The 25,117-nt window shown below is 30.5% G+C and overlaps 3 protein-coding genes and 1 non-coding gene across 4 annotated transcripts; 2 read left to right on the top strand and 2 right to left on the bottom strand.

The window, feature by feature from the left end:
- Positions 1-482: 482 nt before the first annotated feature.
- On the top strand, positions 483-2,324 carry LOC100782720 (UDP-glucose flavonoid 3-O-glucosyltransferase 7). Its single transcript, XM_006600260.4, has one exon. The coding sequence runs from the start codon at positions 729-731 to the stop codon at positions 2,148-2,150; it is 1,422 nt and encodes a 473-aa protein (XP_006600323.2). The 5' UTR covers positions 483-728; the 3' UTR covers positions 2,151-2,324.
- Positions 2,325-8,433: 6,109 nt separating this feature from the next.
- DAO (copper amino oxidase) lies at positions 8,434-11,469 on the bottom strand. Its single transcript, NM_001250282.2, has 5 exons — positions 10,648-11,469; positions 10,178-10,559; positions 9,928-10,041; positions 8,949-9,487; positions 8,434-8,803 (listed from the first exon to the last, which is right to left on the bottom strand). Exons 1-5 carry the CDS (start codon positions 11,436-11,438, stop codon positions 8,605-8,607), a joined length of 2,025 nt encoding a protein of 674 aa, NP_001237211.2. The 5' UTR covers positions 11,439-11,469; the 3' UTR covers positions 8,434-8,604.
- Positions 11,470-17,250: 5,781 nt separating this feature from the next.
- LOC100808359 (membrane protein PM19L) lies at positions 17,251-18,532 on the bottom strand. Its single transcript, XM_003550032.4, has 4 exons — positions 18,277-18,532; positions 17,958-18,177; positions 17,794-17,839; positions 17,251-17,660 (listed from the first exon to the last, which is right to left on the bottom strand). Exons 1-4 carry the CDS (start codon positions 18,398-18,400, stop codon positions 17,547-17,549), a joined length of 504 nt encoding a protein of 167 aa, XP_003550080.1. The 5' UTR covers positions 18,401-18,532; the 3' UTR covers positions 17,251-17,546.
- On the top strand, positions 17,279-17,350 carry TRNAP-UGG (transfer RNA proline (anticodon UGG)). Its single transcript has one exon. It is a non-coding gene; the product is annotated as a tRNA-Pro (tRNA).
- Positions 18,533-25,117: the final 6,585 nt, after the last annotated feature.

Raw genomic sequence — 25,117 nt, 5'->3', positions numbered from 1 at the left:
TTCTATTAAATCATCATGTTTGAAATTAGTCACTTTCTTAATATATGTATATATGGTTTGTACTTTTTTTTAATCACTTAATTAAAAATTTTGGCTTTTCCATAGGATTATAAGACTAATTTAAAATTTAATCATATTTAAATTTTTTATTCATTTCCAATATTATGTAAGAATCAAACTTAAGTATATATTTTCTCAAAAATTTAACTACTTTGATTGGGTCATAAGACTTATATTTTGACAATGTTTAAAATTATTAAAGTACATATATTTATTTTAAAAACTTACTTGTATTAGATAAATCACACCTCTCGACTTAAATTTTGTTTTTGTGAAGGAATTTTTTAAATATAACATATTGTCTATGAACAAAATCTTTCATATTTGATAATAAAATCCAACATATATATTTTTTTTAGACATGATCGAGTTCGTTTCTTACTATTAGACTATTGACACCTCGATCCACAGTTGTTTAGGAATTCAGATCCTCTCCTACCGTATACGGCACAAGTATAACTAGATTTTGTAAATTAATAATCGTAAATTAAATACGAATACGATAATTCTTAAGTGAATGTTGTATAAGCGTCAGTATCTATTGTTGGTTGTATTTTTTCCATTTGGAGCACTATGCTACAGCAAAATATTCTCTTGTATAAAACAGTACTAGTATGAGGAAGACAAATGCAATTAAGAGTTATATTATCTTCTGAAGCGTGAGGGCGATGGAGGAAAGAAAGCCACTCAAACTCTACTTCATTCATTTCCTAGCAGCGGGTCACATGATCCCTCTCTGCGACATGGCCACACTCTTCTCCACTCGCGGCCACCACGTCACCATCATCACCACCCCCTCCAACGCCCAAATCCTCCGCAAATCCCTCCCCTCCCACCCTCTCCTCCGCCTCCACACCGTTCAGTTCCCCTCCCATGAGGTGGGTCTTCCCGACGGCATCGAAAACATCTCCGCCGTCTCCGACTTGGACAGCCTCGGCAAGGTGTTCAGTGCCACCGCCATGCTCCAACCCCCCATCGAGGACTTCGTGGAGCAGCAGCCACCCGATTGCATCGTCGCCGACTTTCTCTTCCCCTGGGTGGATGACTTGGCCAAAAAGCTTCGCATCCCCAGACTTGCCTTCAACGGCTTCTCCCTCTTCACCATCTGCGCCATACACTCCTCCTCCGAGTCTTCCGATTCTCCCATCATTCAGAGTCTCCCTCACCCCATCACCCTCAACGCAACACCGCCAAAGGAATTGACCAAATTCCTTGAAACCGTGCTGGAGACAGAGCTCAAAAGCTATGGCCTCATCGTCAACAGCTTTACGGAACTCGATGGAGAAGAGTACACCCGCTACTACGAGAAAACCACGGGCCACAAGGCTTGGCATCTTGGCCCTGCCTCTCTAATAGGCAGAACCGCTCAAGAGAAAGCAGAGAGGGGACAGAAGAGCGTGGTGAGTATGCACGAGTGTGTGGCTTGGCTTGACTCAAAGAGAGAAAACTCGGTCGTCTACATATGCTTCGGAAGCCTTTGCTATTTCCAGGATAAACAACTATACGAGATAGCATGCGGGATCCAAGCATCGGGACATGATTTCATATGGGTGGTTCCGGAGAAGAAAGGGAAAGAGCATGAGAAGGAGGAAGAGAAGGAGAAGTGGCTGCCCAAGGGTTTTGAAGAGACAAATGAAGACAAGGGGATGATTATAAGGGGATGGGCCCCACAGATGATTATACTTGGGCACCCGGCCATTGGTGCCTTCCTCACGCACTGCGGCTGGAACTCGACGGTGGAGGCGGTGAGTGCGGGGATTCCGATGCTGACTTGGCCTGTGCATGGAGAACAGTTTTACAACGAAAAGCTGATAACAGAGGTTAGGGGGATTGGGGTGGAGGTTGGAGCTGTGGAGTGGACCCCCATTGGGATTGGTGATAGACTCAACTTGGTCACCAGAGATCATATTCAGAAGGGTGTCAGACGCTTGATGGACGCTTCTGATGAAGCTCTAGAAATTAGACGGCGAGCAAAAGACTTTGCCCAAAAGGCCAGACAAGCTGTTCTAGAAGGAGGTTCATCTCACAACAATTTAACGGCCCTGATTCATCATCTTATACTTCTCAGGCACGCCAGGCTTCTCGCTTAATCAAATACTCATTAATATATGTATTTTTCGCATTTAGTTGCTTCTTCAATGGTCATAAATGCATCCACATTGATAAGGAAAACCTAAAAAAATAAACTGGTATATGATTACTGATTGATTGTAACACGTATTTTTCATTAATCAGAAAAGAAACATACGTATTTTTCTTTGTTACCAAAGTCTCTTACGTCAATGACACAATTTCTAAGTTTGTTGCCCTGCTCGTTAATATATTTGGCTGCGTTGACCCCGTCTAGTCAGTCGGGACATTCAAATCTTACTATGATTTACTTCGATGTTGATGTTTTATAAATATTTAAATGGAAAAATTAAAAAATTACACAAAATTATACTAGTACGTACTGGGTAAGGACTTCAATAGTTATATAGATTGCTTTACTCAAATGCAAAATGTTTTGCTAAATTTTTCATTCAAGTATTGTCTTTCTTTTTATTTCCTACGGTGATACTTGTTTGAGCTCGCAAAAAGCATGTGTGGTCTTGGGCAGATACCTATCTATTGCTATATTTGCACCGTAGCTACTTTGGTGAGTTCAAAGCTTTGAATATTTAGATATACTCAATAGTCAATTTTCTCAACTCTCTTTGTCTATAAGCAGTTAAGCACATTAAGGCAACAGGTTTTCTCTCTTTTCTCCTAAGAAACACAAAGCAAAAAGTATCTTTCGATCAGTTTTAAGAAGAAACACAGTTCACCAGTAACCCGAGATGACCTTTCTTTCAAATTACTGTGTTGTTTGTGCTATCTGCTAGTAATGGTTGCCTCTTTCTCAGATATTAATAAAATTAATGATAAAAACAATAAAAATTTGTTGGCATGTTCCAACCCCCATTGCCTAACAACTGTGGTTATTGGGACTTTTACCCCCATACGAGGAGGATGAAAATAAGGTGTATTCCTCCCATTTGCTTATCCACATTCTGGTCTATTTCACTTGCCTGATATCATTTTAACAGGTGTCAGAACCAGACCAGAAAAGTAAAATAATAAGGTTGATGTGCAACACTTGTTATTCTATATGTTGCTGAGTTTGTCTACATTTCTTTCTTTCTCTTAAACCTTTGGCTACTGAAATGTCTTCTGGCTTTTCAAACATTTAGCATGGAAAAGTGGATGATGAGGAAGCTCACAGGCATGATGAGCCTTAATTAGTGACCTAAGAAAGTCCATTCCCTATCTTGTCTCAACAAGGATATTCTGATGTATTTAGCTTTGTTCTGATCTAGGATAACATTACTGTTTTTTCCAGAGATACTATGTTTATTCCTACTTTTATCACGTTCTGGGATCAGTTTTGTTTTCTTGGGTTTAATTATCTTCCCTTACTTTTTCAGTACTCATATCAGTATTAGCAGACCACAAGTAGATAAGACATCCTAGATTCAAATTTGTAGTATATAAGATAAACTAGATCGTCGACTCTTGCGTTGCAAGGGCTTGTTGTAAGAGGCATTTTACAAAAATATATATTATGTTCATATAATGATGTATAATTTTATAGTGAAATGCAGCAATCATAATTTTTATTTCATCATAATTAAAATAATTTAAAAATTGTCAAATCATAAAAATTGAATTTTTTTTAGAAAGATAACTTGTCAGATATATTTATTTAAGATGTGCAATCATGTATGATGTGCATAGATTTCATGCAGAATTATGAGTTGTTTCCATAAATAGCATGACTAATTAACGAAAGCCTCATCCTTTGATTGCGGAGATAATGAGTAACCAACAAAATAGATATGCATTGTCATTGTTTGAAACACGAAAACATAAACTTCTGGCATTAATATTTGGAGAAGATTCTTGCTTTATATATATTAAGATTAAGATAGGAACAATAAAGAAAGACAAGGAGATATATAACACAGCCAACCTTCTGGTTAGTAACCAAGTACAAGCAAGAAAAGCTCCTGATATTTAGAAAATCTGAACTATCCCCTTTAACAACCACTAAAAGCCCTTTATTTCTTGAACAAAATTGGATCAATTTGAAAATCTTATTTTATTTTTCTGGTCTGGTGCTGGCACCTGTTAAATAATATTAAGCAATGGATCAAAGTCTTTTAAGTAAAGGGTAAAATAGATCAGACTGTGTATAAGCAAATGGGAAACTGAATTTTGTTTTAAGAAAATAGTTTCAAAGATTAAATTAAAAAAAGGTCACTTAACATTTTGTGGTAGATAGCGACATGGTTAAAGGAAAATATTAAGTGACCTTTTTTAATTTAATCTTTGAAACTATTTTAAAAAAAAAAAATCAGTTTCCCATTTGTTTATACACACTCTGATCTATTTTACCCATTACTTAAAGAGTCTGATATCCATTGCTTGATATCATTTAACAGATGCCAGAACCAGACCAGAAAAATAAAATAATAAGGTTGATGTACAACACTTGTTATTCTATATTGCTGAATTTTTCTAGATTTCTTTGTTGCTATTGTACCTTTGGCAATTGAAATGTCTTCCGGCTTTTCAAACATTAGGATGGAGAAGTCAGAAGTGGACGATGGTGAAGCTCAAAGACATGATGAACTTTGCGACGTAAGAAAGTTCATTCCTAATTCTTTCTCAGCAAGCATATTCTAATGTCTGATATAGCTTTGCCCTTTTCTAATATAACATTCCTGTTTTTACTGAGAGTTAGAAGTTAGAACTAAACATGGTTTATTCCTACATTTGTCAGACTCTGATCTGTTTTGTTTTCTCTTGGGTTTATCTTACCTTACCTAATTACCTTTTCAGTACTATGACACTGACACTAACTAATCATTACCGTACGTATAGCAGCTCACAAGTAGATTAAACTTCCTAGAATTAAATTTGAAGTAATAAATAGGAGCAAAAAAGAAAGACAAGGAGATCTATAACACAGCAACAGAGAGCCAACCTTTCTGGTTGGTAACCAAGTACAAGTGGAGGAAGAAAAGCTTCTGCTATTAAAAAAATCTGATCCATCCACTGTAACAACCACTAACAGCCCTTTTTTCCTTGAAGTACTAAAATTGGATCAATTTGAAAATCCTATTCTTGTTCCCTAATGATTTCATGCGAGAGTTGTGTTAGTAATCTTCAGGCTGCAGTACCTCAAGCAATATTTTATTTGGGATGACCAAATACATAATATATCACAAAAGAAAATTTTCTTTTATATATCTTTTATTATTTTAAAATTTTATACGTTAAGAAAAATAATCACTTTATAAATTCATAATTTTGATAATCATTTAATACATAGAATCACATAAGTAGAGCGATTTTATCTGTAAATTAAAATTTTGTAAACACCTACACAAAACTTTCACACTAATTGGAAGAGTGATTCTGATTGTACTAAAATCAACACAACTAAAAAAAGATTGCAAGTTAATTACATTATAATACATTTACATGAAAAAAAAAACTAATTCCTCTCAACTTGACTCGGAGAAACTTCCCACGAGGCATCACGTTCTTAGCTCTCATAACATACTATCTCGTGGAGTCATATCCTTTGTTGAAGTAAATATAGTCTTTTAAGTGGCAGTGCTAAAATTTTCGGTGTAGTTCCTTTTCGACTTTGCCCTACTGAACAGATCTTGGCCTTGCCTCTCCGCACATTCTATTATCTAAGTAATAAATCAATATATAACTTAAATTACTAACTATATTAACCTCTATTCAAATTTTGACGGCTGTTCTTTTTTAAGATTTTTTTGGTCTTTTTTGTCAAAAACAAATATTTTTATAACAATGATAAATTTTCTTAGATGAATGCATTAGAAATGTATTGAAATAAATTTTATTTTAAAAATATTTATTAAAAAATAAATTCAACTAATATTGTAAATAAAATGTTTCTAAATTTTTTTATTACATAAAAAATCTTCAATTATGCCAGACAAAAAACACAAACCCGTGCAGTCTACCTGAACCTATCTTGTCTTTGACGAAAAATATGTACTTTGATTAGATGTAAACATTATCTGATTTTTTAAATAAATATTTGGTTGGATATATATCTATTTGCATGTCCTTACTTATTATATGATATTTTATTTAAATAAATGTATTTTTAGGTTTTTTATCAACTCATATTAGCTGTTAGTTTTGTTAAAATGTTAATATTATTAACAAATAAATTTTTAATAATTTAATATAAAATAATTAATTTTTACATAATACATAATAAATATAAATTCTATTAAAATGGAAACGGATAGGAACATGAATATTGGTCTCCAATTTTCAAATATCCTATAATAGTTCATGACTTGACTTGCTTAAAAAATCAGGATTTGAATGAATTACTTTATCTGTTTGAATACTTTTATTATTTTTTAGAGAATATAAATAACTAATTATTTTATCTTAATATAAAAATATTTTTTAAAACAAATATATTTCAAATATGCATGAAAATGAAAGTAACTCGTGTAAACAGAAGGATATCATACTAGTTTTTACTTATATTTCAATCCAAAAGTAAAACTGTGTAAGTGTGAACTTGAAAGTAATAGTAAGTCCCCAATCTATAATAACTAATAAGTATTCAGTTATAAATAAATAAACATCAGAAAAAAGGATCATTTTAATTTTTAACGTAATACTACAAAAAATAATTTTGATTGTTTATAGTAGTATTAAAAAAACCTTTTCACATACACGTATGAAACGGAATTTGTAGTAGTAAATACTGGTAGGTGAAGAGCATCTAAAAAACGATAAATTGAGCTTCGATTCTCATCCCCAGATGACAGGACAGGTTCCGGTACGCTACAGGGTCCTATAATAAAGCAATGCAATCTGAGTGAGTGGCTGTTAAGTTCAGAATCAGAGTTGTCTAGCACGATGATATGGAGTCACTCAAACTCAAAGTCTACTTCATCCATTACCTTGCAGCAGGTCATGATGACATGCATGATCCCTGAAGTTGATGCTGGAGTCACAGCTCAAGAAGCAAGTTGGTGAGCGGAGATAGTATTGAGAAGGCTGTGAGGCGGTTGATGGACGGTGGTGATGAAGCTCTAGAAATCAGACGGCGTGCAGAAGAGTTTGTAAGAAAGGCCAGAGAAGCTGTTGGAGAAGGGGCTTCATCCTACAACAATTTACCGAACCTGATTGATGATCTTCTGCGGCTGAAGGACACCAAGGCTTCAGCTTCTCCGCTAGTTAATTATTAAATGGAAAATGCTATTCATATATCCATTTTTGGCATTTAGTCTGTGTCTAGCTTTCTGGTTCTTCATTGGTGATAATTATAGGCCTCTAAATGCAATGGACCAAATAGATGGTGAAGAAAGGCCCAAAAGGCTATAAACAATTTATTTTTATTAGATATTTAATATTATTATGTATTTTCTTTTAATTTTGAATTTCCTAAACTAGATGTTGACCCATGGATGCATGGTTGGTTGATGCTCTTTTCCTCTTGGTTTCTTTTTTTTTTTTTTTTGGTTGGAGACTTTTTAACATTGTGTAGCAATTGTTAAAGGGATATGAAGGAAGAATATTAATCTTTATGCTTTATCATTTCCCTCTTAATTTTATTAATGGTAGTTTTGTAGCTTCATCTACATGCATCGACAGAGATAAGGGGAAAAAAGAAGTTGGAGCTACCCATGATTTCTTCCTACTTTTATCACGGTTTGATCAATGCTGTTTTGATGCTATATAGCATATCGGTATGCATGTGTTAGCAGATCACAAGTAGATTAGACATCCTACAATCAAATTTGTAGTATATAAGAGAAATTAATAGGAGCAAAAGAGAGGCTAGGAGATCTATAACCCAACCAAAGAGATCGAGCCGATTTTCTGGTTAGTAACCAGGAAGAAAAGCTCGTTATTAAGAAATTAAAATCTGAACATATATGCTTTCAAGTGTTCATTGATTTTGCATATATTAGAGCAATTTATATTATATTGTTATTGATGCTTTGGTGAGAAAAAGGTTTTGCTAGCAGTTGCTTAGAAAGTACCTAAAAATCTTATATTATATCATATCAGTGTGGTTTATTTAAGGAACAATTAAATACCTGAATTTCACACCTTCATATACGTGGTATTTCATATAAAGTATTTTCTTTGAATTTAAATTTCATTTTAAAAATTATTCTTATTGCTAGATCATGTCATAAAAAGGTCTAATTCAAGAGTATTAAAACATAAAAAAAGTCATTATTTGAGGAATATTCAAACATATATTTAAACATTTTTTATTATAAATTTAGTTATGTAAAATAAATACTGTATTTTTTTAACTGGATAGCCAAATCGGTGTCAAGTTCAAGTAAACTTCTCATTGATATAATAATAAGCAATACATATCAAATCATTATTCTTGCACATGCAATAAGCAGATCGCATTTCACATTATCCAAGGAACACATCTAGTTGTAGCACTCGAAGCACACTAATATAATGGAAATGGCTGGCTAGCTAGTTTTACTTGGGGCAACCAGGCCATTGGACATCCGGGGGAGAAAGTGTTTTAAGAACCGGATTCCTCTCGAAGAAATTGGTTGGCCTGAGCTCGAATGCAGTGCTCAATAATGGCATTATGGGGAAGTCTTCCTGTGCTGGAACATGATGAATTCCCACAACGTGCCACAGCACAATGTCCTTGTTGTTAATGTCTCTATTCCTGCAATCATTTTCAATTAAAATATAATAAAGTCAGTGTGTAAGTTGTTGAGTTCAATCATACATATATATCTGATCAATTAAGACACTAAAAACTAATTTGAAAGTTTAAAAATAACTAAAAAATAATTGATCATCATATATACTTTTTGGTCCAAACGGCTAAAGTATCATCTCCATGGCTGTGATCAACGTAGAGTCCACCAGCCCACTTCTCAGTCCTATTGTATGGAGTGACCCACACATTGAAATTGGTAAAAGCGCCACGTATTTGTGGATAATCGTCATCTGTGAGAAGAGGATGAGCTGGGATTGCTGGAATCAAACGGTATCCCACATCATTTCCAACAGAGGTTTTCTTGTTAGGATTCACCACTGAAAGCTCACCAGGGCTCAACCCAAGTATTATCTTTGCATCATTTTCAGTCTTGGCAGTTTCAACCTCAGTTGTCCAATAGCTTTTCCTCTTCGAACTTCCATCTGTCACTCTTACAGTCTTCAAACTTGTCTTCTCAAAAGAGTTGGCAACACCATCAATGTCAAGGTCAAGATGGTAAATGTAGAAGTGGTCGTGGTAAACACCAATGCTGTTTGCCGACACCAAGATACCATGTTGATCGCTCTTGATCTCACTCTTGTGCTTAATATCCACTCCCTTAATTTCCAATATACCCGAGAGAGCAATCTGTATTTGAATATATATGTTCAAGGATTAATTAGAGGAGTAGTAATATAATTAGAGACTAGACAAAGCATTTTAATTTTAAAAATTAGATTTTTAATCATCTGTGCTCTCGGGTAAACACATTCAAGCATGCACGCATGCACAGTTCAAATGGCATGCGAGGCAAAGTCCCTCGGGGTTCGTACGTGAATCACGTGGTGTCTATACATTGTACATGATCAACTACAGAAATAATGGATCCTAGTGGACCGTCTATTTTCTTAATAAAATAACATTTCGTAAAGAATAATCAAGACAGTAAATATACCGTTTTTTTAAATGTTTAAATAATAGTAAGATCGATTATAACATTTGTTATTTGTGCTATGGCTTCAATTAATAGATTAAATTTGTTATCCCAACGTGCTATATACATTATAGGAAATTATAATTATACATACCGAGGGTTTGATTGAGCCACTTGTTTTAAACTCCCAATCAATGATGTTATCGTAGTTGCCCACGGTAACAACAGTTCTTACCACTAAGTTGACTTCCGTTCTCGTTTCTTCGAACTGTCAAAAGCCAACACGTAAAATTAATTATTTAAAATCAAAATAATTAATAATACTAGAAAAAAGACAAATGTGTTACTAGCTATCTAGTAAGGAGGATCAGTATTATTAATAATACTACAAAAAAGACACGTACCGATTCATTGGGAATGCCTGTTTCGGTGTGACGCCACATGATGCTGCCATATTGTTCAAAGACACAGATTGCGTTCTTGATGAGTAACGGAGTACCATCAGCAGCGTGAACATATGTATCTAGGAACTGAGCATTCGATGGGCAATCACGGTTGGGCACCAATGAGACCGTGGAGAGACCAAACCCAAACTCTCCAGCATCAAAGAAAGTCTTATAGTAAAAATCATCTGTTGGGTCTTGGTATGGCACAAACAGCTCAGAAATGTAACCTTTGTATAACACTCTACGAGATTTGTGCTTCTCCAAATCATAAATGGATGCCAGTGATATTACAATTCCGGCACGTGGATCAAATCCAATATGGAACTTCCAGTTGGCCCAACTGATCGATCAACAAATTAACGAAATAATAAATACTTGCATGCATAAATAAAGAACATTAATTAGTTACGTAGCTAAGTAGTAAGTACCTAATACTGTGTCCGTTGATTTGGAAGCCTGGACCCTGTGGTTGATGGGTTGCTAGACTATGTTGTCTTGGACCGAATGGTGGGTTCTGATGTGAAAAGCGGTATTCAGTGTTGTCGGCAGTTGGTACTGGTATAATGCCACCGTCGTGATACTGAACGATCTTCATGAGTTCAAGGTCAACCACCATTGTGAGTCCACTGATAGGCCTCACCCAGATATTGGGGCTGCTTTCTTTCATGAAGCATTCCACTCTCACTGTCCTTCTGTCCTTGGTTTCTCCAAACCACCCCATTGTGAATGTGGAACACACCACCTCAGAGAGGTTCAGCCCTCTCTTGTTCACTGACTCAATGAATGGACCGTATTTCAGTGGCAGCTCTATGGCAACGACTTGTTCATCAACGGAAAGGGTAGGGAAGCCATTCCCGGAGTGAATATTGTCGGAGACAATGCGCCTTGCCTTTAGATCAATTAAGATCTCGTGGGTTTGGCTGTTGATTATAACAATGGCCAAGGCTTTGCGAGGGACAGTTATAACAGTTGGTTTGATGGATTCCCATTTGAGGATGGCATCCTTTTCAGGTTCGTCGAGTCCAATGTAGTGGAAGCTCAACCTGTTACTTGAGCTTGGGTACTTGTTTTGGACTATGGTTTGGACAAGACTTATCTCTTGTTTGGTTAAAGGGTCTAGTGGATGTTGAAAATGCAGTGGTGTTACAGACACAACTGCTTGCAAGGACAAGAGTATGAGAGCAGAGAAAAGCATAAGCTTCACCATGGAGGTAGCCATGATATATGAGATCTCAAGCCCTAGCTGGCTTTGCTGTGTGGAGTGGAAGCTCTCCCTTCAGCCCTTAAATACACACTGCCTCCCATTCTATATTATTTTAACCAATAATTTATACCAATTATATCAAACAGAACTTCTCGTGTTCAGTCCATTAAAATCACAACACGTGAATAATTTATGTTTTGCCACTTTTTAAGCCGATAAAATTTGTCTTCCGTATGAAATCATCTGCTACGTTAAATTAATTTTTTTGGGAATTTTTAAACAATTTGAAAAAAAACTGCGTGACAACTGTTTTTGAGAAAAAAAATATAACAATATGTTGGTGAGAGTTGTATATATTTTAAACGAACACTTAATTTTTACTTCAGTGACTTAAATTTCTTTCGAAATTGCTATGAAATAATTTATTATATGCATTGTATTTTGGATAGTACACCATATTTGAATGGGGTTAACTTATTAGCTATTGTTATATGACGACTAATTCTCAGAAGAAGAAGAAATGATGAGTCGACTAATAATTTGTCGTGATAATGTTTAAATAAGGATCCAGATCAATTTTTTAGATTTAAAAATTATTTATGATGAACTACTCAAAAACTTCTAGAATTAGGAAAATAAAATAATTATAGTTAAATAAATTATATCAATATAAAAATATTATGAAATTACATTATTTTAAGTTAATACTGCAATTCTTATAATTTAGTGTTTTTTTTAAACAATAGTATGCCTTAAAACAACGTATAATATTAATATTGAGTTAGACTATCTCCAAATATAACCCGTAGCTAACCCTAAAATTATATTTGATTTAATTTGTATATTTTCCAAATCAAATATAATTAATTATTAGATATATAAAATTGATCTAATAATTGGGAATAAAAATTAAAAAGTGTAAAAAAAGGAAGGAGAGAGAATGTCACGGATTCAAATCTCTACTCACATTTTTTACAAACTAATATATGTCAATAAAAAATAGATTTTTTTTTACTTATTATACAACAAAATATATAATTAAGGGAGAAAAAGAAAATAAAAGAATATAAATGTGAATTTAAAATATAATAAATTATAAGAAGGAGGAGAGAGATTTTGTATAAATTATTGTAAGTGTATTATTTCTAAAAAAATATATAATCAACTATCAAATAGGTTTAGATTATTACTTTCATTTAATAATTAATAATTGATAGAAGACATTTTTTCAGCAAAAAAAAAACTCTTTGTTTCTATTAAATTTAAATAATATAACTATTAAATATTTTAGTATTATTTCAATGATAATGCTTGTCAAATTTTAAGTCAATTAGATTATTATATTGAGATTATATTTTAGTTAATATACACTTATATTTTTAAAATAAATATTAAACATTAAAAAAATCGTTTGATAGTTTCTTTTAGTGAAAACGTTTGATAGTTAATATTTTGTAAATACTTAGACTTAATACAATCTATAAATAAAAAAAATCGAACGATTAAATAGATAAAACTCAATATTTATGAAAAGTTATTGAAGAAAATAACTCTATTACAAACTACTACTCGAATACAAATTATTGTTAAATAACTTAATTCCTACCATAAACGATAATGAGTATAAATTATCAGGGTTTAGTTTTATTTAATAAATATAATTTATAATAATAATAAGTAATAGTAATTCACAGCATGCTAAGAATTTCTAGTGATTCGTATATTCCTTCGCGTATCGATTTTTGAGTCAAATTGGAAATTGATAACATACTAATTAATCAATAAATGCTGAACATGTTGCTATTATGTCAAAATTAGTTCCGATTATAAAATTATTATTGGACATGTTGTATATTTTTACTCCTATCTGCTCAGTGATGAACCACGAGGGGATTTTTTTATTGATAAATTGCTACTCATGGTGAATAATGGAACATAATTTAGATCGAGACCACATGATTTCTCTGAAAAATAGAGGCAAAATATTTGCTCATTGCACGAAATTATATACTGCCGGCCGGTATTATCGATCGCATCCAGACTCGATCTTATAGAAAATATTTGATTTTCGCCGCAGCCATACCAGAAAAAGAAAAGAGTCTATTATTCTAAAGTGCGAGTTGTGTGTTTCAGAAGATAAACTATAAAATTCACTATTTGGGGTTTCTTTATATAATTAGGAAGTATTTGGGGTTTCTATTTGACGCATATGCACCCAGCTTCTCCCCTTCACACTGGTCTATTCATTTTTTTTATATAAGTCTTAGATAGGACTATGACATTCTATGGTTGGGCATCGATCCTAGCTTCTTGTGAAAGTTGCAATAATCACCTTCAGAGCTAGACTTTGTACGTTATTAATAACTATTTAAATTTGAATTGAAATATCATTTTACCCATTGCATTTAACATTAAAATGTCACATTTACCTCTATAAATCCTCTTTACAAATATTATGTTGGATAATTTATTTAAGTTAATTTTTAATTTTTTTTAGTAGAAAAACTTATTTAATTATTCAATAAATAAGCTTTTTTAACCAACAAATTGTGTACATGAAAAATAATTATAACTTAGTGCCACGTTAATTTTTGAAGGAAACAAAAGTACAATCGATCGATCTTAAAGCATATAATTGAGTCATATTGACTTATTGAGTTTAAATATTTGGTTAAATTATAAATTTCATCTTTTGATTTTATAAATTCATGATTTCAATTCGTTTGTTAGATTATTAAGTAATAATTAATAATTGTGATTAATAGAGTTAATAAGTTAATTACAAATTATTATTTTTTACCAAAATTAAATATAAATTAATTAAAAATTACTAATTATTTTAAAATTTTAAGTTATAACTAACGTGTCAATTCTACTAATCACATGTTAGTTAATAATCCAATCCAGGAATCAAAATTATTAATTTATACAAATAAGAAATCAAATTTACAATTAAAAATTAATTAAGAAAATCAAAATTGTAAATTTAGAAAACTATAAATACCAAAATTACAATTGTATATAAGGTCAAACTAATTTACTTATAGGAATAGATATATAATTTTATTAATATAATAAATATTAGAATTTAATGTATATGTACAATTTTAGAGTGTCACCTAATCATAAATTACTATTTGAAATACTTTAATATAATTATTTTATAAATTAATAAATTTATAATACATAATAAATTATCATGAAATATTTTTATATCAGTATATAATTTTTTTTCCTCTGAACATTATATTAAATATTTAATTGGTGTTCTACCAGAAGGAGAGATCTAGAAAACTATTTGATTATGATGCACGTGTTATTTAATTTAATGTAAATCATACGGGACCTTTTTTTAATGCAAATGATACTTGAACAGGCTGGATATGATAAATGGGATAATATTGTCTAAAATTTTGATTGGGGTTTCCACGAATAAAAGAGTCGATTTTCTATTTTTCTAGTATATCGTAATTATCGTTAGCCTTTTCTATCCGCAATACTTGACTGTCCAACCAAGTCTGATCTGTTTAAGACGATTCGTACACATGCTCAAAATCTAATAATTCACACTAATTAAATAATTATTTCCTTCCAACTCAAATATAAACAAAAAAATTTATTTCATATTAACTAAAAAATAATTAACCTCTTTTAATTTTAATTAAAATATATTTTTCTAAAATTTCTTTCATTCAAACTTATAACTAGAATAAAAAAATTAATCATTATTAAATAAAGAGTGTTTTACAGATAATATAATCAAATATGATAAAAATTAGTTAAATTTATTTATATGTAGGATTAACTAAATTCTTAGTTGATAAATTTTAATAATTTAATTTTTAGTCTTTAAATAAAAGTTTTTTTAATTAGTTTTAATCTTTAATCTTTTCTTTCATAACTTATTTTACCAACCATTTGTTCCCTAAATGGTGATGTTGTGATCTTAATGACTGCCCTGTGTTGTTTTTTTAATTATTCAATGGAGTTTAAAGTTTTGTTCAAAAATTAAAAATCGATATTTTACAAAGTTTAGAAACGTATTGAAATTGTTAATATTTATTATATTTTAAAATAGTCCAGAAAATTTACAGCGCATAATTCACTCAGAAACATACTAAAAATGTTTAACTCAATTGGTTGTAAACATGTTGTACCTGAGTTAGATTTCTATAAATAAATTAAAAAAAAATCTCTAATTCTTAAATGAATTAATCTCTAATTTTTTTATCGAGATAAAAAAGACCCTGCATTAAAATAAAAAAGAAGAGAGATTATATTTTCAATACAACAAGTAACAAGCAATCCAATCCAATATGGAATATATTACAGGTTTGATCAGACAGTGCCAACTAATTTTGATAGCAGTATAGCACGCTTTTGAGTTTTTGATTCGACAAAGATATCATATAACTCAATCCAATTATGGGAGCGTTCTACGAATTTTACGTTGAACAGTGTTACAATCTTGAAAGAATAGATTAGGTGTATGTAAGATGCCTACAATATAAGTGGTTTTTCTGTTGTGTTTGGTGTGGTTAAGGGCTAACTTTGCGATGAGGAAAATAGGAAACAACCTTCTACAACACTGCCTTTGTTTGGGTTTAAAATACAACATCATCTTAAACACACTCAAATACCAACCTTGTCAAGCTAATCAAATAAATTAACCAAAATCTTAACTTAATCAACTCAATTAATCATCCTCAACACACTGGCATTTCATAAAATTTGAACGTGTTTTCGTTACTTTCCCCGTAGTTGGTGCGAGATTTGGGACTCGGAAAACAAATCGCAAGTCAAATTGCAACTCAAACCCAAAACAAATCGAAGCCCAAATCTGTAACTAATCGCAGTCCATATCTGAAACAAATTGAAATCCAAATCTGCAAAATCTATAACAAATCGCAATCCAAATCTGCAAAATCTATAACAAATCTGGAACAAGGGAGTTTGCGATTTAGTGTTTAGGGTAAGCAAAATGCTCTAATCCCTATATCAGCGGTCTCACATTGAAAGATTTAGGGTGTTTTACCATATTTCTCAATTTCAAATCCAACTGCCTTTTATTTTTGGTGCACCAGTGGACAACCTAATCATTTGGAATTTGCCTCCAAAAATTTAAAAACCTATTTACTATTAAAGATGTCCATATTTACAGTTTTTGTTAGAACTATTCTTAAAATTGTTGAAAATTATTGTCTTACTCTTTTTTTTATCTAATTAACTTCTTTTTATCTCCACTAATGACCTTTTTTAAATTTAATCTTTGAAACAAATTTTTTTTAAAAAAAAAAATTAATTTCCCACAAGAAAAGCAAAGCTCAGTAAACAAAAGTATCATATTCTTTTATGAAGTTACAGGAAATCAAGAATGAAATCTATATGATATTAACTGGCAGCATCCTCTCAGGGGCTCAGGCCTCAGGCATTGATGTCATGTTACCAAATAATTATTTTTAAAAGATTAAAATATATATTTTTCCTATAAATATTAAAATATTTGAAATTTATTCCTTTAAAATTTTTATAATTTTTAAAATCAAAGTTTGACTAAATTTGTTGGTCGTATAGCATCCTTGACCGTTTGACTATTCTACCATTCTTTATAATTTGTATCGGTTCATTTTTTGAAAAAAAAATTGTTTCTATTTATTTACTTATTTATTTAATATTTAAAGATAAGATTAATTATTATCTTATAAATTATTTAATTTAAATCTAATTTTTAAATTCTTACAATGTGTGATAAGGTTATGCATTGATATTTACGCATAAATCATAATGTGTGATAAAGTTATTAAATATTAAATTTATAGAGATTTAGTTTTTTAAAGTATTTTACGGAATGTACTGGGCATTTGGTCTAGTGGTATGATTCTCGCTTTGGGTGCGAGAGGTCCCGAGTTCGATTCTCGGAATGCCCCATTTTTTTTTTCTGAAAAAGTATATTTATAAGTTTCCTCAAATGAAACTAAAGTATATAGTTACAATTAAATATTTTTATCGTACATGAATGAATGAAACAACTCTGTGCAAAGAAAGAGTTACAATTAATTCTGCAGTCATAGAGGATAATTTTCCTGAAAGATAGTATTCGTATAAGCCTGCACCAGCTGAAACTCATACTCTTCCTCCCATTCTCTGCGCAACAACTTCTGAAACTCCAACATGGATAACTCCCGTGCATAATAGTTGTGTTGCGCTTACAATGATCGTGATCGTTTCTAAGGTGCGCTGGAAAAAAAATGGGAAAAATGATGAATATTACGAGTTAATTCAGTATATGCTAAACCGTTATTAAATGACAATATAATATGTGTTTTTGGCAGTGAATTGAAATTCTAGCTAGCATTGAAGGAAAGCTTACCAGGTTGGAGTCTGTCCAGCCAAGTTCAATCTCTTTGCATGCAAATCTGCAACAAAAGAACGTAGTAGCCATAATGCATTTATTCTCTCTTGTTAGAATGGTAGAAATTTGATTCAATAGAAAGCAAAATGGGTGATAAGGCTAGATATATATAGCTAGCTCACCCCATGGCTAGTAGAGTGAGTGCCCATGTAGTCAATGAAGACATGGCTGCTGCATGTAAGTTGGGAGCATTCCACTGGAAAATGTTTTGCAATCCAGTGAGTGAGGTGGTGAATCCCACAACACCAGCAACCAGAGACAAAATTACGAAAAAACCAGTTGTCATGTTTCCCATTGGGAAATATATTGGAAATATGCGAGCCGGAATGGACAAAACAGATGCTGCAAAGTCAATAAAACAACACACACAGTTCAATTAAGTTGAAACCAACCAACACACATTTTTTTTTCTTCTATTGATAAAGCACTCCAATTAATTACCTGTTTCGCCAGACCTTTGAATCCCATGATTCACTGCCCAAGAAGCAATTACAAGCACAATGAAGTACAGCACTAGATTCAGTGCCAAGAGGATAGAGGCTACTGATTTGGATCCTGAAGCCATGGCCCTTTAACTTCAATTCAAACACCAAAAAATTACTAACGTGGAACCTTAACTTATTTGTCCTTGTGATGAGCTTGGAGGCCAACATATATATAAACCGAGACAAATTCTCGATCCCCATTATATCACCAGAATATTGCTGGAAAAGGTTGTCCAGCAATATGGTTCTTCTTTGCTCTTACCATTGAAAAGAACTTTCTTCCATGCAAAGAAATGCCTTGTATTCTTTGATCATTATTTGGTTTGCCTCGTGAAGGGGAAATGAATTTTTTTCATATATTCTATGAGCATATTGCAGCATAGAATTAACAGGGCAAAAACTTTCTCTCTAGCTTTATGCCATTATAATCATCAGAGATCAAATCAAAAGTTACAATAACCTATGTCCATCATAGAGTCTATAGATTCTACGTCTTATTAAGTTGAGCTTGAGCAAAAGGTCGTAATTGAAATTTTTCAACGCGTGCTACTTTACAAAATGTTACCGTCAGTTAATTTGACAAAATAAAAATAAAAATCCGCAGGAATAGAGAATACTAGTACTACATTCGAAATTTTTTCCTCCTCGAGTAAGATGTGATTGTGAGCACATGTACACGTAACACGCACAGAAATAAAGGGGTAGCCAAAGAATTAGATGACAGAGAACAAATGGAGAAATGGGTGAAACCGTAACACCACGATATCGTTATGTAAATAAAAAAATCTTTAATTAAAGGATAAACATAAATATACTAGGTTTAAAATATCAAATAAAGGAAAGACCCTAATAACCAGAATTTTAATAATATTATGTATGGTTTAAATAAGTAAAAACAATTATAATGAAAATTAGGATAAAGATTAATCGATAACAGCGCATACTTGCTGGCTTTCTTCCCCCCTCCTATTTTCAGTTCATTTTTCATTTTTGGTTGTCATGCCTTTGGGTCGTGTAGAGGTGTATTTGTTTTCAGTTGTGGAGATCTATTGTGTCATACTAATGGATCTGGCCTATGGGCATACCTTTGTGCTATGACTCAGCTTTCCTATTTTTATTATTAAATGAAATTCACTTTGCAAACAAAAAAACTATTATACTTTTACATAATTTTGTTATTGATAAATATTAGTTATTAATTGTTAATTTTTTATTGGTAGAGAAAATCGAATCCACAACTTTTTTTCTCTCTCCCTTCTCCTTTTATCAACCAACCAACATTATAACTCCTATAAAAAATTTATCTTTAACCAGAGTTATGTTTTGTTAACAAAAGATCAAAATACAAAATTCTGATTTTTTTTCATGGTGAAGTTAGGTATCTCTCTCAATCTCTTCCTCCTCTCACCTAATAAAAACCCGAGTCAAATGACATCTAAGGCTTAAAAAATAAGTCTTCTCAAGAGTGCTTTGTATACTTACCAATATTGCACTCACATTAAGAATAAAATTTGCTGGACTCAACACCCATCAATACTATATATATGAGAAAGATAAAAAGAAAGATATTTATTTTTTATTAATTTCATTTTTACATTAATATGTGCATTATTTAGTCATTTGTAAAATTCTTATTTGCTTCATTAATGAGGTAGTATTATAAATTCTTAAATATTTTTTAAAATTTTATTTTTTTATATTTTACTTAATTTTAATAATATAAGTGAAATGCACATAATATACTTATTTAATTTGTATTAATAAATCATTATATATGTGTTAAAGACTGCTTTATATTTACCAAAATAAATTTTCTTTTCGAAAATGGGGCTTAAAGAAAACTATGGATGTATCAAAATGAAAACATTTAAATTATTGGACTAAATGGGCCACAACTTTTTTTCTTAAGGTCCACGCAAGTTGTGTTTTTGAATCTTCTTTTTCTTTCACCTTAGACAGATCCTAAGACCTTTTTTTTTCCTGAAAGATCCTAAAACTATTTTTAACAACCTACAGATGATAAATTACTAATCGAAATTGCCTCTTGTCCGTCAAGGAATGAAACAAGTCTTTCATTAAATTTGTAAGGATTTATTAACCAGTATTCTAAGGATATTAATAAATAAAAGTTTTTTTTATTAAAAATACGTTAGAATTATATAAAAACGATAAAATAAATCAATATTTTTTTAATATAACTTTTTTACTTTGTACTCTTTAATTAGTAAGAGTACTTATTAACGTTCCTTAATTTGTAAAATGAATAAATATATATTCAAATTTTAAAAAAATGGAATTTTCGATGGGTTAAACGAATTTATTCTCATCACTCTAATCCCAATGAACCAAAAGTATATATTTTTTAATAGTAAAAAAAATAAAAATAGCGCGCCATAACAATTTAGTCTATGCTGCGGAACTATGGAGAGTAATGGATGGTCGTATTCAGGGGCGGACCCATGAAGGAAGGAGGGGGTCTTGGCGCTCCTGATCTTTTTTACAATTTTAAAAAAATAATATATTAGTATTATATTTATTTATTTTAGAGAAATTGATTTTTTATTAATAAAATAAATCTACTTTAATAATAAATACTATATTTTCTTAAAAAAATATTATGTAATTATTTTTATCTCTTAACATTGTTTTTTAAATTATAAAATCAATAGTAATTATTTTTAAGAAATTTTATATCAATATATTTTATCAAATTTAGTTATTATATAATCAGTTTTTATCTTTTAACTTTTTAAAATTATAAAATTAATGATAATTTTATCTCTTTTAAGAAACTTGGATTTAAATATTATATTTAATTAAATTTTAGTTATATAATTGTTAAACTTTATTTTTTTGCAAATGAAGAAGTTATATTTTTTTAAAAATCTTATATAAACAATAACTAATAAAAAAACATATAAACAAGTATCATTGTATTGATAGAAATTATTGTAATTTGCAAACTATTAAAATGCATAATCATACTTTAATCATGAGATGTGATATTCATAATATTATCAAAGTCGGAAAGACATCGCATCGTATAAAAGAATTTTTTTAAATTTATTTCATATTTCATATTTTCATATCGAATGTTTGTTAGTATATATTGAAAAATTATTAATTATTAATTGTTTTTGTGACATATAAAAAAATGTTATGTGTTTCTTTTTGTGATAAGACATTATATGTTTTGATAGATTATTAATATAATTTGAAACATTAAATTATAAATATTTTGTATAAAATTTAATAACATATAATTATTGGATGTATTTTTTATTTTTTTTTGTGATTGACCTCCCCTCTTCGCCCCTATTCACGATTGCGTGCCTGAACACTTTTTTCAAGCAGGATCCTATAATCCATACCCATAATTGGGATTGGGAACGATCACTAATGTTTTGTCTCTCTAACGCAACTTTTTTTACAATCTTATTCCAGTTACGTAGTAATAGAGAAATCCCTCTTTTCTATGGCTAAAATTTGATTTCGATAACATGAAAGATGGATGGCTCAAGCTCATCTTATAATTATGTGCTCAAAGAATTTGCTACTTGACAAATTACTTTTCCTACTGACAAACTTGTTGCCTGTCGTGCTTTCATAGTTTTCTCAACTTTCAATAAATTTTAACTACTAAAAAAATTAATAAAAAGTGTGTTAACAAACATTTTTTACATCATTTATCGTCAAAGATTTTAGCAACATAATTTATTATCTTTCTATTTTTCTTCTTTTACTTTTCAGACTTTATCTCTCTCTCCCTTTTTTTCTTACTTGTTTATGTTTATTTCTCTTCTTATTTCTTGACTATATGTTACTTTTAATCCATCTATATTTTAGTATATTCAATTTTAAAAATTTTATTTTAATTCTTTATATTTTTTATACATTGTTTTAATCATTCTTTGACTTAATTTATTTTATATTTTTTCTTATTTTGATACATTTATGATTATTAAAATATTGATTTAAGACAAAAACATCTATTAATCCGGATCAAAGACTTTATATGACTTTAAGAATTGATAGTTAACTTAGGATAGGAATTTCTTAGGATCAAAGTTGAGAAAAATTGATAATAATGAATCATAATCTTTGGTCTCTTTAAATATCACTCAAAATTCTCGTTAATCTTATTTTACTTTTTTAAAAATTAAAATCACAAAATAATTTGATCACTTATTAATTTACTCTAACTATTTAGTTTAATAATTTTGATTATTTGGGAACACAATTGATTTGTAGGATTTGATATCCAAACTTTTAGTTTATTGTTACTATTGCATAGAATACATTTGTCTTTGTGCAAACCTTTTTTATGCATAAGATAACATGTATTAATTATCAAATTTATTAATTAATATACATATTATTAATTGATGCATATTATTGTATACTAACTAGTATATATTGTTTATATTAGAAGTAGTATATTTATTATTAATTATAATTGTATATTATTAATATTATTTTTTTCAAAAAATAATATTATTACATATATAATTAAAGCAATTTGAGGGGAGGGGGGCTAAAGGCCCTAACTGCCCCTATCCGTCACTGATTTGGAGTGTTGTTCATTATGCGACAATGCGCATCCCTGTATAGTTCCAACAACTACTTGCAAAGATATCTCCTAAATCCTTTTTGAATGACAACTCAAACTTTCACTTAAAACATTCATTCATAATCAAATAAGGGGGGAGTAAAGTTGTAATATCATTGATTTTCAACTTTTGGTCTACTTTCACATTACGACATTTCACGCGGTAATACTACACTCAATATTTTTGTTGGTCAGAATTCTCCATCATTTAGAACCTTATGCATGTAGTCCCTCGACAATTAGCTTTATCTATTGACTGACCCTACAAATCAATACGAAACTTTTCAACGTGTTTTGTCCTCACTTACATGTTTTTAAGAAACTTTTTTTAAATGTCACCCATCTCATATTCACTCTAAGTCAACACATGCTTAAGTGTGAAGTTTTTAAGTGACGAGTTACCGAAAAGTAGATACATCTTATAGTATCAATTACTTCCTTTAAGTTATCATCAATTGTATAACCCGGTATCTATACAACCTCTTAATTCCTCTCATTTAGGTGTGATTCGATCGAGATGCTACATGCCTACTAATTTCTGCTTAATTCGTTCTCGAAACACACTATACTAGAAGAGAGATATACTCTGATACCAATTAAAAACTTGTAGAGTGGATAAGGATGAAATCACCTTTGCCAAAACATTAACAACCTATTATGCTTGTCTCCTAACAAGACTAAAGCTAAAAATTTAAGTTTGTTGACTTTGCTTCCCTAAATTTAAATTTATTTTTCTTAGTCCCTCAATTCCAAAAAAACTTTTTTTTAGTCATTTTTATTGATTTTTGACACTTTAAATACATAATTTATGACAAATTTTATTGCAGGAGGGAGAATCAAAGAAAATATTTTTAAAAAATTGAGAGACAAAAAACAAATTTAAATTTAAGAAACAAAAAATAACAATAACTTAAATTTAAAGGATTAAAAATATATTTAAGTCTTAAAAAAATAAAACATAATTCTTATTGCATTCGACTAATCAACCAATGTCTTAATCAAAATATTAATATCAATTAAAAACATTTAATATAGAATACTTAAAACCATTTAAAAGAACACAACAAGAACTTCATATATTTTAAATATAACAGACATTTTATTATATATTTTATATTTCTACTTTCTTAACTTATATTTATTGACACTTGTGACCACCGTTACATTTAAATATTTAATCTATCTTTTAATTTAATGACTTGCTAACACTGTGACAGAACCAAAAACCAGTGCAAGTGGAAGGTGGAAGCATGTCGTGGTGGGTAATATCAAATTTAGTGGCACCAAGAAAAATCGTGGAATGGTGGGTAACACTTAAACATCAACATGAACTCAAGAAGTGTGGTGTGATGAGAAAGGTCTTCGTTCATTATCAATTATTAATTTACTATCTATTACTTACCGATTGATGGAAATCAGCAGTGTAGTTTATTTGTAATATATATTGTTCGGAAGGCTCCAAATGTGGTGGACGAAGCAGGCGGTTTCCGCAACGACGGTGGTTTTCGATAAGTCACAAGATCTGTATATACCTTATTATATATATTTCATCTTCAAATTCAAATACACGTTTAATATGCATAATTTTGTTGACAATTAAGAAAATTTTACATAATGAAAAAATTGAACACTAATGTTTCTGTTAAATAGATAATTTTTATTTATGTGAACATTAACGAAATCTTGTAGTACTGTATTAATTTTTTGAGTTTTTTTAATAAGTATATGATATATTTTTTTATACTTTTAATGTTAATTAAATAATTCAATATTTTTTATTTATGAAGAAAACAATTCAATAAGTTATACCTAAATATAAAAAATAATTTGGTATATTTTAATTTATTAAATATAAAAATAATTCAAAAAATTAGTTAAATGTGAAATAAAGAATGAAAAATGAGGAGGTGATGAAATGATTCCGAATCTCAGAGGTGCAAATGGGTGCGCACAAGTGGAAGATGGCGACCTGTGAGGGCGATCCACTCGGCAACCACTTTTTACTTTTTAAGTAGCAGTCAGACCCAGACGTCGACCAGCCTTCCTTTCCTTTGCTTCTCAACAAGCCAAACATTTTTCTTACTTTATTCAAAATAAACATTATATTATTCTACAATATTGTTAACTACAGTTAATAAGTTACCAAATTATCTTTTATTGAAAATTATAATAGTGTGTGAGTAGTGTT

This window comes from Glycine max, chromosome 17 (assembly GCF_000004515.6).
Source record: "Glycine max cultivar Williams 82 chromosome 17, Glycine_max_v4.0, whole genome shotgun sequence".
NCBI lineage: Eukaryota > Viridiplantae > Streptophyta > Magnoliopsida > Fabales > Fabaceae > Glycine > Glycine max.
This window is presented reverse-complemented; position numbering and strand designations above follow the sequence as displayed.